Genomic DNA, 19450 nt, shown 5'->3' on the forward strand with positions numbered 1-19450 from the left:
AACAGCGTCTTACCGTGTCGGGGTGTATAAAGCTCTCCGTGCTCCCGGAGTCGACTAGGCATGGCGTCTCGTGGCCGTTTATTAGCACCGTTGTCGTCGTCGCCTGGAGTGTCCGGTGCCGAGCTTGATCGAGCGTAATTGAAGCGAGACGTGGTTGTAGTAGTGGAGTGGGGTCCGTTGTTGCCGTCCAAGATGGCGTCGGGGGTGGACAAAATGGCCGCCCCCATACATTGCACGTGGCTGGGGGGGTCACAAGATGGCGGCGGGGGTGGACAAAATGGCCACCCCCACGCGTCGTACAGGTCTGGGGCGGTCCAAGATGGCGGCGCCCCTCCTCCCCTCGTGGTGGCCGGGACCCAAAATGGCGGCGTCTGCGGGTCGCACATGGTGCGCTGGGGGGGGCTGGGGAGCGCTAGGACCGCGAGCGCTAGGACCGCGCGGAGCTCCCTCAGCGGGGACAGCGGTGGTCGGGGCCCAAGTAGGTGGCGCCGGCGGGTCAGGCGTGGGGCGCGGGGTGGGGGCTAGGGGGGCGTTAGGGACGCGCAAAACTCCCTCCTCTCCGTGGAGAGTGTTGGCCGGGACCCAAAGCGGTAGCGCCGGCGTCGGGTCATACATGGGCTGCGGGGAGGGGGGTTGGGGAGCGTAAGCGGCGTGCAGGGCTCCCTGTTCTCCCGGGACCGCGGTGGTCGGGACCCAGAGCGGCTGCGCCTGCGGGTCGTACATGGGGCGCTGGGGGGGTTGGGGAGCGTAAGCGGCGTGCAGGGCTCCCTGTGCTCCCGGGACAGCGGCGACCTCGCGGGACCGGCACACAACCGCATAATGGCCCTTTTTCCCGCAGCTCTTGCAGATAGCTGCGCGGGCCGGGCAGCGCTGTCGGGGGTGTTTCGCCTGGCCGCAGAAATAACAGCGGGTGCCCCCGGTGCGACTCGGCGTTTGGACCGCGCAAGCCTGTGGGGTGTCCGGGGGGGGGGGGGGTAGGGGGTTTGCCGCGACGGGTACGTACGGGGCCCAATGGGCTGCCGCGCGGTCGGGGCCGTAGGCGCGGGTATTACGCGCGGCCACGTCTAGGGAGGCTGCTAGGGCCCGTGCCTCTGAGAGTCCTAGCGACTCTTTTTCTAGAAGTCTTTGGCGGATTTGGGAGGATTGCATACCTGCCACAAAAGCATCGCGCATTAACATGTCCGTGTGTTCGTTTGCGTTCACCGACGGGCAGCTGCAGGCTCGTCCCAAAATCAGCAGCGCGGCGTAGAATTCGTCCATCGATTCTCCGGGAGCTTGCCGTCTCGTCGCGAGCTGGTAGCGAGCATAGATTTGGTTAACTGGGCGGACATAGAGACTTTTCAGTGCTGCGAACGCCGTCTGGAAATCCTCCGAGTCTTCGATGAGGGAGAAAATCTCCGTGCTCACCCTCGAGTGCAGGACCTGCAGTTTTTGGTCTTCTGTGACCCGGCCGGTGGTCGTTCTGAGGTAGGCCTCGAAACAAGTCTGCCAGTGCTTGAAGTCTGCTGCCGCGTTCACTGCGTGGGGGCTGATCCTCAGGCATTCCGGAATGATCCTGAGCTCCATAGTCCTTTTTAGGCACGCTTAATAAATTGTAGCGCACAAAGACTCCGTGAGACGAATAGAGTGAAGTCGATGAGGCTTTATTAAGCGCGTCTGTTCCCCCGCAGCTCGATAGTAAACTGGCCTGCGGGGGAAGACTCCGGCTTCTTATACTCCGTCTTCAGGGCGGAGCTAGAGGTCAACGGCCAACCAGGACCCGGGATCTGTCAGCCAATGACATTAGGGCTTCCAGTCCCACATGACCCCCAATACATACTACCACAGGGGGCGGCGCCGCTTTCGCAATGCTCCACCCCCTGAGAAGCAGGGGCAGCACGGTAGCATTGTGGATAGCACAATTGCTTCACAGCTCCAGGGTCCCAGGTTCGATTCCGGCTTGGGTCACTGTCTGTGCGGAGTCTGCACATCCTCCCCGTGTGTGCGTGGGTTTCCTCCGGGTGCTCCGGTTTCCTCCCACAGTCCAAAGATGTGCAGGTTAGGTGGATTGGCCATGATAAATTGCCCTCAGTGTCCAAAATTGCCCTTAGTGTTGGGTGGGGTTACTGGGTTATGGGGATGGGGTGGAGATGTTGACCTTGGGTAAGGTGCTCTATCCAAGAGCCGGTGCAGACTCGATGGGCCGAATGGCCTCCTTCTGCACTGTAAATTCTATGATAAGCCATTGCCTGTGGCCCGCCTCGCGATGCTCCGTCCCCGACCATCCGAGTTCCCGACGGTGTGGGACACGTGTGGTCTCACCCATCGTGTGAACTCAGCGTGGCGGCTGCGGACTCAGTCCAGCGCCCGCCACAGTCGGGGGAGCGCCAATCCAAGGGCAGGGGGGGTGGGCTTTATTCGGGGCTGGGGGCACAGTGGGGACGGGGGTGGGGGGTGGTCCAGGGCGCGCAAGCGGCCAAAGTGGGGGACTTTTTCTGCAGCCTGGGTCCGCGGGCTGCGTCGGGCTATGCTCCTGGCTGTATCGGCAGTAGATCATGATGCCTGGCTGCTCTGTCCCCCACGCCCCAAGAAGGGAATCGGTGGCCGTTTTGCGGCAGTTTTCCGGCTTGGGGGACTTAATCTCCCAGATGGAGAATCCAGCCCATTGTGTTTTACTCTCGGTAAATGCTACCTGGCCAGCATCACCGGTATTTTCAGCTTTGGTTTTGAACAGCAGTTGAACCTGAGATAGTGATCATTCTACGGATAACTCACTCTTTATGGTTTGTGAGCTGTCCGGAGTTTGATATCTTTCAAAGCTGCACACGTGGCTGGAAATACTGCGCGTTGATGGGTAAAAAGCAGAAACTGCTCACTCGGTTTGGACGTCAGAGGTAGAGATTGAGTTTGCCGAAGGACGCAGAGGTCTCCATAAAGGAATGTTTACAGTACCTGGGACCAAGTCAAGAAAGCTGATCTATGATTTTCTCAGCTCCAGCTTCCCCGCTGTTTCCAGACCCCCTCAGAACACAAGAAATAGGAGCAGGAATGGACCACCAGGCCCCTCAAACCTGCTCCGCCATTCGATAAGATCATGGCCGATCTGCTGTGTTTCAAGTTCTACATTCCCATCTATCCCTATAACCTCTGATTTCCTTGCCGAATAAGAATCTATCTACCTTAAAAATATTCGATGGCTCCACATAGAATTACAGTGCAGGAGGAGGCCATTCGGCCCATCAAGCCTGCACCAGTCCTTGGAAAGAGCACCCTACTTAAGCCCACGCCTCCATCCTATCCCCATAACCTCACATAACCTTATGGACACTAAGGGGACATTTAGCATAGCTCATCCAGCTAATCTGCACATATTTGGACTGTGGGAGGAAACCGGAGCACCTGAAGGAAACCCACGCAGACACGGGGAGAAGGTGCAAACTCCGCACAGACTGTCACCCGGGGCTGGAATTGAACCTGGGACCCTGGAGCTGTGAGGCAGCAGTGCTAACCACTGTGCCGCCGTGCCGTCCATACTACATTGAAGTCCTTCCCATGCCCGCCTTGTCAAGACCATTATATGCTTCAAACAAGTCACCCCTCGCTCTTCTAATCTCCTGTGGAAACAAGCGCAGTCTGCCTAACCTTTCCTCATAAGACAACACGCTCAGGTGTCAATGTAGTAAACCTCCTCTGAACCGCCTCCAACACATTTATATCCTTCCTAAATAAAGAGACCAAAATGACACACATTACTCGAGATGTGGTCTCACCAATACCCTGCATAACAAAAGCATAACATCCTTAATTATATCTTCAATTCTTCTTGTAATGAAGGATAGCATTCAATTAGCCTGCTTAATTACTTGCTGTAGCTGCATGCTAACCTTTTGTGAATACCTAGATTCCCCTGTACCTTCGAGCTCTGCAGGCATGTTCAGTTTAAGTTACCCTCTGCTTTTTTATTCTTCTTGCCAAAGTGAACATCACATTTTCCCACATTATACTCCATCTGCCAGATTATTGCCCACTCACTCAATCTATCTACATCCGACTGCATTGTCCTTATGTCTTATTCACAACATACTTTCCTATCTATCTTTCTGTCATCTACAAATTTAGCTCCCATGCTTCACTCCACTCCTCTAACTAATTGATTTAAGTTTTAAGAAGCTGAGACTCCAGCAAAGACCCCTGTTGGACTATACTCATCATACCCTACCAATCAGCCAAAGGCCCATTTATGCATACTCAAGTTTTCTGCCAGCCACTCAATCTTCTATCGAGGCTAATATGTTACCCCCTACACCATGAGCTTTTATTTTTCACACTAACCTTTGATGTGCCTTCTGGAAATGTAAGTACAGCACATCGACAGGCTTCCCTTTATCCACAGGATGTTAACTAGGATTTTCTTTTCACAACACCATGGTGACTCCTCCCGATTACCTTGAATTTCTTTAAGTGCCCTCTTAATAATCAATTCTAACACCTTTCCCCATGACAGCCATCAAGTTTACTGGCTTATTGTTTCCTATTTTCTACCTCCCTCCCTTAAATAGGGGGGTTATATTTGCTACTTTCCAGTCTGATGGAACCTCTCCAGAGTCTAAGGAATTTTGTAAAATTAAAGGTAACGCACCTACTGTCTCCTTAACTATCTCTTTGGGTGAAGTCCATCATGATCTAAAGACTTGTCAGGTCGCAGCTCCAACAGTTTGCTCAGTACCATTTCCCTGGTGACTGTAATTTCACCAAGGTCCTCTTTACCTCCAGGGGCTGGTTTATTTATAGGCCAGCACGGTAGCATTGTGGTTAGCACAATTGCTTCACAGCTCCAGGGTCCCAGGTTCGATTCCCGGCTTGGGTCACTGTCTGTGCGGAGTCTGCACCTTCTCCCCGCGTCTGCGTGGGTTTCCTCCGGGTGCTCCGGTTTCCTCCCACAAGTCCTGAAAAACGTGCTGTTAGGTAATTTGGACATTCTAATTCTCCCTCTGTGTGCCCGAACAGGCGCCGGAGTGTGGCGACTAGGGACTTTTCACAGTAACTTCATTTCAGTGTTAATGTAAGCCTACTTGTGACACTAAGAAAGATTATTTATTATTATTATTACTTCTTTCAAATACCTGTAGAAATTCTTGCCATCTGTTTTACACTCCGAGATAACTTCCTCTCATACTCCTGTCGGAGCTGCTAGAAGGATGGACGAGGATAGGATTGGGTTCAGTTTTAACTTTTTCCATTGCAGTTTCCATCCAAAACGTTATTGGAGTCTAGGATTGTGTGCGTTCGGTATTTGGGTGGAAAGAATCGGTCATGCCAACATCGCACCTTCATGGACACGTAAGACATACACCTTCCGAATCACTTTCACTTCTGTTCTGGTGCCACATATTTAACACACATTGGGCGAAATTCTCCGTTATCGGCGGAAGGTCCGCCGATCGGCGCAAAAAACGGCGCAAATCCGACTTGCGTCACGTCGGAAAAATGGGTCGATAGTCTCCGGCCCGAAATGAGCGAGCAGCGACATAACGGGATCCGCGCTTGCGCAGTGGTTCACGCCGTGCAGCGTCATACGCGCTGCACGGCGTGACGGCTCATAAGGCCGCGCTGCTCCCCCCCACCCGACCGGAACACCTGACCGCAACACCCGATTGGATGGCTGGCCGTCGCTCAGCCCCGAGGTTCGAGTCACGCGATGTGGAGGCGCTCCTGGACGCGGTGGAGCAGAGGAGGGACGCCCTGTATCCCAGGCACGGCTGCAGAGTTGCCCCACGCCACAGCCGGCGTCTGTGGAGGGAAGTGGCAGAGGCCGTCACCGCTGTGGCCCTGACACCACGGACAGGCACCCAGTGCCACAAGAAGGTGAACGACCTCGTCAGAGCAGGCAGGGTGAGCCTCCCCATATCCCCCCCTCCCCATATCCCCCCTCCCCCATATCCCCCCTCCCCCATATCCCCCCCATATCCCCCCTCCCCCATATCCCCCATATCCCTCACTCCCCCATATCCCCCATATCCCCCCTCCCCATATCCCCCATATCCCCCCTCCCCATATCCCCCCCTCACCCATATCCCCCCTCCCCCATATCCCCCCTCCCCCATATCCCCCATATCCCCCCTCCCCCATATCCCCCCTCCCCCATATCCCCCATATCCCCCCTCCCCCATATCCCCCCTCCCCCATATCCCCCCTCTCCATATCCCCCCTCCCCCATATCCCCCCTCCCCCATATCCCCCCTCCCCATATCCCCCCTCCCCCATATCCCCCCTCCCCCATATCCCCCCTCCCCCATATCCCCCATATCCCCCCCTCCCCCATATCCCGCCCTCCCCCATATCCCCCATATCCCCCCTCCCCCATATCCCCCCCTCCCCATATCCCCCATATCCCCCCTCCCCATATCCCCCATATCCCCCCTCCCCCATATCCCCCCTCCCCATATCCCCCCTTCCCCATATCCCCCCCTCCCCCATATCCCCCCTCCCCCATATCCCCCCTCCCCATATCCCCCCTCCCCCATATCCCCCATATCCCCCCTCCCCCATATCCCCCCTCCCCCATATCCCCCCTCCCCCATATCCCCCCTCCCCCATATCCCCCCTCCCCCATATCCCCCATATCCCCAAGTGAATCCAGCCCTAACCTTAACCTCTGCAATGCACGCGCAACCGATGGCGTGCATTCATATACCTGCCTAACACTGTTGCCTTTTACCCCTGCCCCCCCCCCACAGGAGAAGTGCCCACACAACAATAGGGAGCATGTGAGGACTGGAGGAGGGCCCACTGATGAGAGGCCACTGACCGAACACGAGGAAAGGGCCCTGGAACTGGCTGGCGGACCTGAGGACCGGGAGGTTGCTGATGCAGAGGTCGGGGGCGTACTAGCGAGTGAGCCACCGACAGCCCGTCCCCATATCCCCCCTCCCCTATATCCCCCTCCCCCGTATCACCTGATCACTGCCTGATGTCTAACCATGCATGCTTCATTGTGTATCGCAGGACCAAACGTCCAGGCACCCATCCCCGCAAATGCAGACCGCCCGCAGGATGCCCCTCGCACACCACGGGAGACGGAGAGACCCGCACCCTCCAGCATGCGATGCCCGCAGGATGCCCCTCGGAGACCACGGGAGACGGAGAGACCCGCACCCTCCAGCATGCGACGCCCGCAGGATGCCCCTCGGAGACCACAGGAGACGGAGAGACCCGCACCCTCCAGCATGCGACGCCCGCAGGATGCCCCTCGGAGACCACGGGAGACGGAGAGACCTGGAGCAATAGGGAGATGACATCCCCGTCACGTGCGGGAGCGACCACCCAGCGATGAGAGGGGCAGCCACAGGCCCCCGTCACATCTGAGCCAGGACACCACTACCCAGGACACCACTACCCAGGACACCACTACCCAGGACACCCCTACCCGGGACAGCACTACCCAGGACACCCCTACCCGGGACAGCACTACCCAGGACAACCCTACCCGGGACAGCACTGCCCAGGACACCCCTACCCGGGACATCACTACCCAGGAAGACGAAATACCGGACAGTGACTCAGAGTGGATGGGTGGAGACGAACCCCCACCCCAAAGTGCCATGGACTCAGAGTGGGACGAAGAGCACGACACAACGCCACTGCTGTCACCAACACCCTCCACCATCGCAGAAACACTCACCACGGTTGGGCACTTTAGTGATGAGGCGTCTGGTACACTCACTGGTGCGCACAACACAGCCGTCCCGGTATAGCAGGTGGAGGTAGGAGCAGCAGAGGGACCGGGCGGTCGGAGGGCAGCCCAGCCCAAGCGAACATCTGCCGCCCAGATGGATCCCGGGTTCCTGCAGTTACCACACCCACACATAGATCCGATGCAACCACCGACCCGGAGACGAGCGAAGAGGGTGACGGGCGGCTTGCGGCGGCTGCGGTCGCAGGTGGAGGAGTCCACCCGCGTCCAGGAGCTGGGAGTGGTGCCGGTCATGCGTGCCACCCAGGCTGACACCGCACGGGTGGCGTCCGCGGTGGAGGCAATGGGTGCGACGGTGTCAGACATGGGGAACGGTTTGCGAGGCCTGGGGCCTTCCGTGCAGGCGGCGTCTGTGGCCCAGGAAATGGCTGCCCTCTCACAGGAGGCCATGAGCCAGTGCCAGCGCCAGATGGCAGAGGCGCTCAACGCCATAGCCCAGTCTCAGCAGGCCATGGCCCAGTCTCTGCAGGCCATGGCCCAGTCTCTGCAGGCCATGGCCCAGTCTCAGCAGGCCATGGCCCAGTCTCTGCAGGCCATGGCCCAGTCTCAGCAGGCCATGGCCCAGTCTCTGCAGGCCATGGCCCAGTCTCTGCAGGCCATCGCTGAGGGCATCGGCGCCAGTGGCCATGTGCGAGCCGGCATCGCACTGTCACAGACAGGGTTTGCCAACCCCCTGGGCTCCATGGCTGCAAACCTGCAGACCCCTGTCGATACCAGCACGGGCCTCCAGGACTGGCAGCGCCAGATGTCGGGGGCGCGTCGGATGGCCAGTCCGTTCGCATCCCCCACCCATGTAGAGGCCTGGGGGCCATCGGGCACCCCGAGGGAGGAGGAGGTGATGTGGTCCGTCCCGGCTCCCTCTGTAGGGGAGGTCCCGGTACACCGCGACACCTCGGACTCCCCCCCTTCCGTCCCAGGTGCATCGGGTGGGCAACTGGCAGGACAGGCTGGCAGCTCGCCATCCCAGTCGCCCGGGCCGCAGCCTGGCCCATCTAGGCCAGGACGCCCCAGGAAACGGCCGCCAAAGGGATCCCGTGTCAGAGGGCAGGAATAACATGAGTCCACCTCCAGTTCTGCTGTACCGTCTGGGGAACCACGTAGACGTAGTCAAAGGGCCCGTAAGGCCAAACAATTAGACACTGAGTAAGTTGGCACGGGTGCAGGGCACAGATGAGTTTTAGGGGCTAGGGCACGTGCATGAACTCCTTTGGTTATTAAAGTCAATGTTACACCTACCGAAGCTGCCTTTGTGCTCTGTCCAAAGTGTGCGGGGGTGTCATGTACGTTGAGCGCAAGTGTGTGTGTGAGGGGTGGTCTTACCTCAGCCCCAGGTGAGTCTCCCCCTTCCCCCTGGGCCGCCATCAACATCCCCCGGGCAGAGGACGGGACCGTGCGCTGCACAGTGTCACAGCCGCATGCAGGGATGGTCCGGGTGGATGGTGGTACTGTGGCCATGGGTCAGACATAGTCCAACGATGTGGAGCCAGGAGCTCATCGCAGGGCGGGTTGTCATCATCCTCCATGGCCTGCGATAGACAGGCGTCCACCCGCAACTGTGTGAGCCCGGCCCGTTGTGCCGCAGGTGGATCGGCAATGGGGGGGGGGGGGGGGGGGGGGGGGGGGTGCATGCGGGTTGGGTGGGTGGGGTTGGGGAGGGTGGTGAGAGTGCTGGGTGGGTGGATGGGTGGAGGGTGTGGGTGGTCGGCTGTTGCCATGGTGTGCGGTCTGTGGCCATACTACTCGATTCCCATGCCCATCTAGTCAGTCCCGTGCCCGCTGGGCCAGTCGGTAACGGTGGACAGCCACCCGCCTGTGTCTACCCCGTCTGCCCTGACCATTGCCTCCATCCCCCTCATCTGGGGAGGACTGGGCCTCTTCCTGCTGCTCCTCCACTCCGCCCTCCTCTGCCTGCGGCACATCGCCCCTCTGCTGGGCTATGTTGTGCAGGACGCAGCACACCACAATGATGCGGCCGACCCTATCTGACCGATACTGGAGGGCGCCCCCAGAGAGGTCCAGGCACCTGAAACGCATCTTCAGCACACCAAAGCACCTCTCGATCACTCCCCTTGTCGCTACATGGGCATCATTGTAGCGGTTCTCCGCCTCATTGCGTGGCCTCCGTATAGGCGTCATCAGCCACGATCGCAATGGGTAGCACCTGTCGCCCAGCAACCAGCCCCTCAGCCGGGGATGGCGTCCCTCGTACATGCCGGGGATGGATGACCGCGACAGCACGAATGAGTCGTGTACACTGCCTGGGTGACGGGCGCAGACGTGCAGGATTATCATCCGGTGGTCGCAGACCACCTGTACGTTCATCGAATAGGTCCCCTTCCTATTAGTGAACACGGCCCTGTTATCTGCAGGTGGCCGCACGGCGACGTGCATCCCATCGATCGCGCCCTGGACCATGGGGAACCCGGCCACGGCAGAGAAGCCCACGGCCCGGGCATCTTGGCTGGCCCGGTCCACGGGGAAGCGGATGTAGCGGTGCGCCATGGCATATAGGGCGTCTGTCACTGCCCGGATGCACCGGTGCACCGATGTCTGCGATATACTGGACAGGTCCCCACTCGGTGCCTGGAATGACCCCGTTGCATAAAAGTTCAGGGCCACCGTAACCTTGACGGACACGGGGAGAGGGTGTCCCCCGCCAGTGCCACGCGGTGACAGGTGTGCCAGCAGGTGGCAGATGTGTGCCACGGTTTCCCGGCTCATCCGGAGTCTCCTCCTGCATTCCCGGTCCGTGAGGTCCTGGTATGACTGCCGGGGCCGGTACACACGGGGCGCCCTCGGGTACCTCCGTTGCCGTGGGGCCGCGACGTCCTCCTCCCCCTCCTCGTCCTGTCGGTCAGGTGTCCCTCCAGCCTGGGCGGCTGCCGCCTGCCCCTCTGCGGCAGCCTGCACCGCCTCTCTGGCACGCTACTCCTCCTCCTCCTCCTCCTCCTCCTCATCCAGGGCAACATAGACATGAGCGGCTGCCACCACGGCGGCCAACATCGCTGGATGATCTGAAAACATGACGGCCTGGTGGGGGGGAGGGGAACGACGACATGTCATCATTGCCCATATCCCCTCCTCCCCCCAGCCAGGTGGCATGGACCGCATGGGTCCACCTGGCCAGGTGGACCAACTCACTTGCCCTCCCATTCCCCTCCTCGGCACAGACCCCCCCCAACCTCCACCCCGGCACGGACCCCCCCCCCAACCCCCAACCCCCAACCTCCACCCCGGCACGGCACGGACCCCCCCAACCTCCATCCCGGCACGGACCCCCCCCCAACCTCCACCCCAGCACAGACCCCCCCCAACCTCCACCCCGGCACGGCACGGACCCCCCCAACCTCCACCCCAGCACGGACCCCCCCCAACCCCCAACCTCCACCCCGGCACGGCACGGACCCCCCCAACCTCCACCCCAGCACGGACCCCCCCCAACCCCCAACCTCCACCCCGGCATGGCACGGTCCCCCCCCCAACCTCCACCCCAGCACGGCACGGGCCCCCCCCAACCTCCACCCCAGCACGGACCCCCCCCCCCAACCTCCACCCCGGCACAGACCCCCCCCCCAACCCCCAACCCCCAACCTCCACCCCGGCACGGCACGGACGCCCCCCCCAACCTCCACCCCGGCACGGACCCCCCCAACCTCCACCCCAGCACGGACCCCCCCCAACCTCCACCCCGGCACGGACCCCCCCCCCAACCCCCAACCCCCAACCTCCACCCCGGCACGGACCCCCCCCCCCCAACCTCCACCCCGGCACGGACCCCCTCCCGGCACTCCCCCGGAGCCCAGCCTACTCTAACCACGCCGCACACACACACACACAACCCGAGACACACCTCTCCTCACGCAATCAGACTGCGGCCACGCCATTGCCTGCCCAGAGCCAACCCCCAAGGCCGTCACTCACCTCCACGCTGGTCGGCGTGAGCATGGAGCACCGGGTCACGCCGATGAAAAGGAGGTTTGATTCACGTCGACGTGAATGGTCATCACGTCGACGGGACTTCGGCCCATCCGGAAGGGAGAATATCAGCAGGCCGAAAATCGGCTGCCTTGCGCAGACCCGTGACATTCTCCGCGGCAGCGGCGCCATTAACGCCCCGCCGACTTTTCTCCCTTCGGAGACTTCGGCGGGGGCGGGATTCACGGCGGCCAACGGCCATTCTCCGACCCTCTGGGGGGTCGGAGAATGATGCCCATTATGTCCGATTGTTTAAGTTACTTGATTAACCAAGCCATCAAAGTCTGTGTAGCCTGTTCAGAGTGTCAGTGCTAGATTAAACCTTCACCTGTGTCAAGTGCATTAAAGAAATCAGATTATGTCCTAACCCTGAACTTTGATTAGAAACCAGTATGTCATTGGTTGTCATTGAACATTAGGGGTGGGGGAGGAGGGGGTGAAGGGTGGGTTGGCGATATTGCTGGCTTTGGTTACACTGTTTATGGATTGATTGTTAGTTTGTGTTTTTTACCTGGAATGTACGGGGTGGATGTTTTGGTTTGTATATTGAGCGGGTTGCGGTTTGTGTGGGGGGGGTTGTTATTGTATTTGTTTTTTTTGTTTTTTCTTTGGTTGTTTATTGATGAAAATGAGGAGAATAAAAAGATATTAAAAATAGAAACCAGCATGTCATAGTATCGTAAAATGCTTTGCAGTGGGTGCTGTGCTGTATATCATTGTTGTCCCTCCCTTCCTGTTTCACATGATGTTGTTTCAGTTAAAACACTTGAGATGAACTTGGTCCAAATATGCACTGTCAATAAAATGCCACATAAAAAGCTAGATCTGTGAAATGTTTTTAATTTACATAGTGTTAGCTTTTGTAAAATATTGCTGCATTAAAGTAAACATGATAGTGTCAGGTCTCCATCTCACCTCCAACTGCACTAGTGTTGGGCATCTATCTCTCTCCCAGCTGTACTAAAGCCAATTGAGACAAAGCCAGCTCTAAAGGCCCAGCTGGCTGCCGTTTAGTTCCATTCCAAAATCTAGATTTCTGAATGGAAAGTTTTAATGTTACAAGAAAGCTGCCCAGACTCTCTCGCCGTTGACAGGAAGGAGCAGGTTGAGTTTAGCAGAGTGGATTGACAGTCAAATTCTGGCTCAACCCTCAAAGATACGTGGGGGTTGCGGCCAAGGCCAGTGTTTAGTGCCCGCCCATAATAGCTTTCGCATTAAGTGGTTTGCTCGACCATTTCAGTGGGAAGTTAAGAGTCAACCACATTGCTGTGGGTCTGGAGTCACATAGACGGCAGATTTCCTTCCCTAAAGGGCATGAGTGAACCAGATGGGCTTTGCCAACAATCAATGATAATTCACAGCAACTGTTACTGAGACTAGTTTATAATTCCAGATTTTATTAATTGAATTTAAATTCCACCAGCTGCCCTGGTGGGGATTTGAGCCCACATCCCCAAAGTTTTACGCTGGGCCTATGGATTACTAGTCCAGTGACGTTACCACTGGGCTACCGTCTCTCCATAAATCAGAACACAAAAATTAAGAGCAGGAGTTGACTATTTGGCCCCTCAAACCTTCCCTGCCATTCAATACGACCATAGCCAATCTGGCTGTAGTCTCAATAACACTTTCCTGCCGACCCACTATGACCGTCGGCTCCCTTGTTAGTCACCAATGCTGGTCTGTGATGCAGAACAAGGCCAGCGGGTTCAATTCCTGTACCAGCTTACCCGAACAGGTGCCGGAATGTGGCGACTAGGGGCTGTTCACAGTAACTTCATACTTGTGACAATAAAACGTTATTATTATTATTATTCATTTATACAGGATGTGGGCAGCACTAAACCAGCATCTGCTAACTCGCCCTCACTGCCCCTTGAGAAGGTGGTGGTGGGCCCCCTTTTTGAACAGCTGCAATCCCTGTGATGTAGGAGCACCACCTGTGCTGTTAGGGAGGGGGTTCCAGGATTTTGACCCGGCGACAGTGAAGGAATGGCGCTATATTTCCCAAAGTCAGGATGGTGTGTGGCTCGGAGGGAACCTCCAGGTGGTGGTGCCCCGCTCCCTCCCAGGGCGCTACTGCTGCTTCCCTCAATACCCTCAGGGGCCTTTTCTTCCCCCCCCCCCCCCCTCCGGTCCATTTACTACTTCCCTCTCTGCTCCCCATACCACCTGCCCCTCTGTTAACTTCCACTCCGCCTTGCGGCCTCCCTCTCCCCTGCTGTCTAAACCTCCACCCCCGCCCCACCCTCCTGCTCCCTTCCCCACCCGCAGTTGCCTGGGACATTGTTGTCAGCCAGCTCTCACAGGCACGATTGCAGAGTGTGCCTACTGCAGGTTACAACATCAGCAAAAACAGCGAGCAACACAACATTCCGACTGTGTGAATCCCTAAGTTAAATCTGTGTGGAATGGAGACTTGGCACGGTGATGTGTGTCGTGGATTTAGGTTATTCTGGACCTGATAATACTCTATTACTAATCTATGCCCTAGGTTAACCTGTCAAAAGAGGGAAACCTGTTTACCTGCCAAGACTCAGAACAGATCTCACGAAGGGAGAATGCTTTTCCGGGTCTCAGACAGTTAAACAGGATTTCAGTTACTTTCTATAGGGTGAGTTCAGATTCGTCACTCATAACTAAATCGATACCTCTTGAGGTTGTGGGTTCTATCGCCAACTTAGGCTTCCTAAATGAGTGTCTCGAGATTAATTTTCACGCAGTATGATTTTAATTAAAGTATCTTTATTGTGAAATTACTACCAATAGATACATACTGAATTGCAGAGTTAAAGTATAAGTGGACTAAACAGTCCTTCTAGTTATCCACTAACATACTAACATCTCTCAATCGAATGAGATATCTAAACATGGAAAAATCCTTAAAGCATCTCTTATCAGTTTCTTAGTACATTTCTAAGAAGGTATTGCTAAACCATACTTACAACAGGTTTTGTTCGACGAGACAAGCTTCCTGAGAACAGGACTGACTCTTGCCCGAAGAGGGGGGTCAGGATCAGAGAGATACTTCTGCTAAAATGCCTCCTCCTTTTATACATTAAACTTGCTTATCGGTTCAGGAAGGCATTTGTTACCTTGGCATTTATTGCTGGTTAATTACCTATAGCCAAATGGCTAATTGGATGTACCATCACTGATAGATCTTTTAATAGTTGTAGTGTCAGTGTATTGTCCAGGGTTCTAAGATATATTGGCAAGGGAGGCACTGGTTGGTGCCTGCCTCTTGTCAGGGTGACATCCTCTCCAGATATCAAAACAGACACTTTTGTGAAGGCGTTATTGTAAGTGTCCAAAGGTATAGTTTGAGAAAGATTTATGTTTCTATTTATCTGGAGAATTCCTTATATTTTGTACTTATATTTTGAATACTTCTCAGGTGGAGAGTTTGTCTCAAAGGCTTTATGGTGTATCAAAGAAGAGCCTTTAATTGTTTGATACTAATGAGTCCTTGGAACCAGCTTGGAGTCTCTCCCATCAGGTGGTAACCTCTATCTGACCTTTAGCTGGAGTGGTTTTATTCCATCTTGAATTAAAATGCTGTTTGTATTACTGCCTTATTTTTAATTCGAATTCTGCGGTGAACGTGATATCCATCACATGTGAACGGGAGAGAAAGCTTATAGCACATTATCCAAACAGACGGCTATCATTTCGTCATTCCCCTCCTTTGCCCTCTTCAAAGCGAACGTGTGAAGTCTGTTTTTCTCCTCGGTACACAGGAACCAGCCGCATGCCCATGCAGATTCAAATTTGAAATACGTGCCGTCAAAATACTGCTGGTAAAAGATGATGTTCTTCATGTTCTCTTCCACGTTTGTTGGAGCGATGCCCTCCTAAACACAAACACAATTTGTTTTTGTCTTTAAATCGCAGTTTCAACTTTGCTGATCGAAGCAAAAACAGTTCTTCAGATTTCACTGGAGTGGGGCCTCTGGTAGCACCCCTTCCTGCTTGTTCGACCGTTTTCTGTCCTTTAATCACAAAAATATCTTTGCACCGGAACTTGCTGAAAGATCAAAAAGACGCAATGTGGGGGGAGGGGGACAATGGGCCCTCGACGAATAGCTGGACCAGCGATCTATCCCCTCAACCAATGAGAATTAAGGGTGGAGGTGGAACAAAGAAGAAAATAGTGACTTTGAGTTAAAAAGAGATCCAGAAGGAGAAACAGAGAAGGAAAGAATCAATCAGAAAAGACTTGTCCTTAAATAAAAAATAATAAATTTAGAGTACCCAATTATTTTTTTCCAATAAAGGGGCAATTTATCGTGGCCAATCCACCTACCCTGCACATCTTTGGATTGTGGGGGTGAAACCCACACAAACATGGGGAGAATGTGCAAACTCCACACGGACAGTGACCCGGAGCCGGGATCGAACCCGGGTCCTCAGGGCCATGAGGCAGCAGTGCTAACCCCTGCGCCACTGTGCTGCCTGAACTTGTCTTTAAATTTTACTTTTTTTTAACCCTCTGAAGAAGAATTTATAAACCGCAGAAATAATTTAGTTCCCTTAACTTGGCTGTTGAATTTGTCCATTAATAGCATGCATCGCTAATTTTACCAGCAGAACCTGGCCCATTCATTTACCTGTGCCCTCAATAAGGTAATGATGTTGTGGGCGGACCCGTATGAGGAGGTAGTCAATCTCTATCCAGTGTTAAAAGTGCGCACAGCAGGTCTGACTGCAACAGGTCATTCCCGAAGGGGACCATCCTAATCAGCCACCACCTGGAAGCAGACAAAAGGGCAGCATTCAGAGCGAATTTGCCTTTGCAAAGAAGGTTCGGAGAGAGATGCAGTGGTATTTGTTGAGGTTCATCCCTGGCAGTTCTGTGACGTAGAACTCCGTCCTCCAAGGGCTGTTCCCAGGGACACACACCGAGACAAACATCAACTTCTGCTGGTGGATCATCAACTCGGTGAAAGACACTCTTTGGTCTGTCCGAAACTTGTTGACCTCCCAGTGCAAAGAATTGTCCTCGACCGAATGTTGCAGACTGGCACATTCCAAGGACCAGGACGAGGACTGAGGGATGCACTCAAGCTTGAGACAGCCACTGCCAAGTCGCAATGGGAAAGGTCTTCCAGCAAATGGACATCGAGGGGCTGGTAACCATGTAAAATCCCTTGGCCTGGTGATTAACACTAAATGTATAAAACTGTGCTGATGCACCGCAGGGTGTAACATTTTTTTAAATTTAGAGTACCCAATTATTTTTTTCCAATTAAGGGGCAATTTAGCCAATCCACCTACCCTGAACATCTTTGGGTTGTGGGGGTGAGACCCCATATAGACATAGGGAGAATGGGCAAACTCCACACAGACAGTGACCCAGGACCGAGATCGAACCCAGGTCCTCGGCGCCATGAGGCAGCAGTGCTAACCACCTTGCCGCCCAACGCAGGGTTTAAAGTGAACAATGTAAATACTTTGAAAAGAATTGTAATGTCAATATTGAAATGTGTGTAATGTCCTCATTATTGAATTGAAGAAATTCAAGTAAATCTGGACTTCTGAAGAAAATGTAAATATTATTGTACTTTACAGTTACGACAATTTGAAATGTTTTTGTAATGTTTATTTTTAGAGATTTAATGAATAAATTATATTTTTGAAAAAAAGTAATATTTCCATCTCATGACACAATGGGTGCAATCTTTGGATTATTGGCACTTCTTGATTTCCACAACCGCTTTTGTGGTAGATGTCTTTCCTGATGTCACTTCTAAATGCAGATCAGCAAGGTCATTCACTCCGTCTAACCTCATTAAAGAGTCTCCCGATCTGATCACAGTATCCAACTGTTCCTTAAATGATTACCCGGATGGAGGGGGAGCCTCTAACTGACTTATTTCACAGGTCTGAATCTCGCCTATTCTCTTTGTTAATCTGAGATCATTCAGAATCATCCTTGTCCACACCCATTGGTGTTGGTATCGACTGGCTGAATTTCCTTCCGTGTCTCTGGAGCAGGCTGCGGGGCAGTGGATTGTCAGGTCTCAGCTAGATATGAGCAAGGAAGCGATTGTGTAATAACCAACACGGGGCATACGGGGAAAAAACCCAGTAAGAGTGTGAGTAAAAAAGAGTGTGAGTAAAAAAGAGTGTGAGTAAAAAAAGAGTGTGAGTAAAAACAGAGTGTGAGTAATAACAGAGTGTGAGTAAAAACAGAGTGTGAGTAAAAACAGAGTGTGAGTAAAAGAGTGTGAGTAAAAACAGAGTGTGAGTAAAAACAGAGTGTGAGTAAAAAAGTGAGTAATAACAGTGTGAGTAAAAAGAGTGTGAGTAAAAACAGAATGTGAGTAAAAACAGAGTGTGAGTAATAACAGTGTGAGTAAAAACAGTGTGTGAGTAAAAAAGAGTGTGAGTAAAAAAGAGTGTGAGTAAAAACAGTGTGTGAGTAAAAATGAGTAAGTGAGTAAGTGCTTGCTGAGATTCAACTGGGGCTCATGTGAACGCTTGTTTAAATCAATGTCTTTTACTCACTGTGGACTCTCCCTGTGTTAGGAATGGGTTAAGAGACCTTCAGATTACATATTAAGTTGATGTTAAGTATCCAATAATGACACTGATATGTAAAGGGGTTTCAGGCACTTGCCCTGTTGATGGAGTTTTGTATGGAGCGTGTTCAAAGAAAATAAAACGTTTTTGGTGAAGAAGCAGAACTCTTGACTCTTGACTCATTTGGGGCCACAGGTAACACTGCCTTCCCAAACATTGCCTTTTCCACCCAGTGCTGAAGATATTTGGGGAATACAAAGAACCGGCTAGCCCCTCCCATCCCTGTAATATCCTCCAGCCCTCTAATGCTTCGGAATCTCCGTGTCCCTCCTATTCTGACCTCTTGCACATCCCCACTTCCTGAGCTCCGTGATTCACTGCCTTGGACTTCAGCTGTCTGCACCCTAGATATCAGCAAGGGAGCGATTGTGTAATAACCAACATGGGGCATATGGAAAATAAAGAGTAAGAGTGTGAGTAAAAAAGAGTGTGAGTAAAAAAGAGTGTGAGTAAAAAAGAGTGATTAAAAATGAGTGTGAGTAAAAAAGAATGTGAGTAAAAAAGAATGTGATAACCAACACAGGGGCATACGGGAAAAAAAGAGTAAGAGTGTGAGTAAAAATGAGTGTGAGTAAAAAAAGTGAGAGTAAAAAAAGAGTGTGAGTAAAAAATGTGAGTGAGTAAAAAAGTGAGTAAAAAAGAGTGAGTAAAAAAGAGTGTGAGTAAAGGCGAGTGTGAGTAAAGGCGAGTGTGAGTAAAAACGAGTGTGAGTAAAAAAGAGTGTGATAACCAACACGGGGCATATGGGAAAAAAGAGTAAGAGTGCGAGTAAAGGCGAGTGTGGGTAAAGGCGAGTGTGAGTAAAGGCGAGTGTGAGTAAAAACGTGTGTGAGTAAAAAAAGTGTGAGTAAAAAAGAGTGTGATAACTGACACGGGGCATACAGGAAAAAAAAGAGTAAGAGTGTGAGTAAAAAAAGAGTGTGAGTAAAAACGTGTGAGAAAAAAAGAGTGTGAGTAAAAAAGTGTGAGTAAAAAAGTGAGTAAAATAGAGTGTGAGTTAAAAAAGAGTGTGTGTAAAAACGCGTGTGAGTAAAAACTCACAGACTAAGCTCTGGAATGTACTCCCTATCCCTCTCCACCTCTATCCCTTAAGACAACCCTTAAAACGTTTACCAAACTTTGGTTTCAATTCCCCCCCATTATCCCTGGGTCAGTTTA

The 19450-nt window shown here is 53.5% G+C and overlaps 1 protein-coding gene across 4 annotated transcripts in view; it reads right to left on the minus strand.

The window, feature by feature from the left end:
* Window positions 1-14435: 14435 nt before the first annotated feature.
* LOC140398135 (interleukin-18-like) overlaps window positions 14436-19450 on the minus strand; it is a 76127-nt gene continuing 71112 nt past the window's right edge. For 3 of the 4 annotated variants that reach the window (XM_072486431.1, XM_072486432.1, XM_072486433.1), the window contains one exon: window positions 14436-15561. In XM_072486431.1, the coding sequence (XP_072342532.1) occupies window positions 15346-15561 (216 nt within the window). In that variant the 3' untranslated portion in view covers window positions 14436-15345. Of the gene's footprint in view, window positions 15562-16317; window positions 16459-19450 lie in introns of all 4 variants that reach the window. The other variant, XR_011937422.1, reaches the window with a different exon arrangement.

The sequence above is a fragment of the Scyliorhinus torazame genome, chromosome 21 (assembly GCF_047496885.1).
Source record: "Scyliorhinus torazame isolate Kashiwa2021f chromosome 21, sScyTor2.1, whole genome shotgun sequence".
Taxonomy (NCBI): domain Eukaryota; kingdom Metazoa; phylum Chordata; class Chondrichthyes; order Carcharhiniformes; family Scyliorhinidae; genus Scyliorhinus; species Scyliorhinus torazame.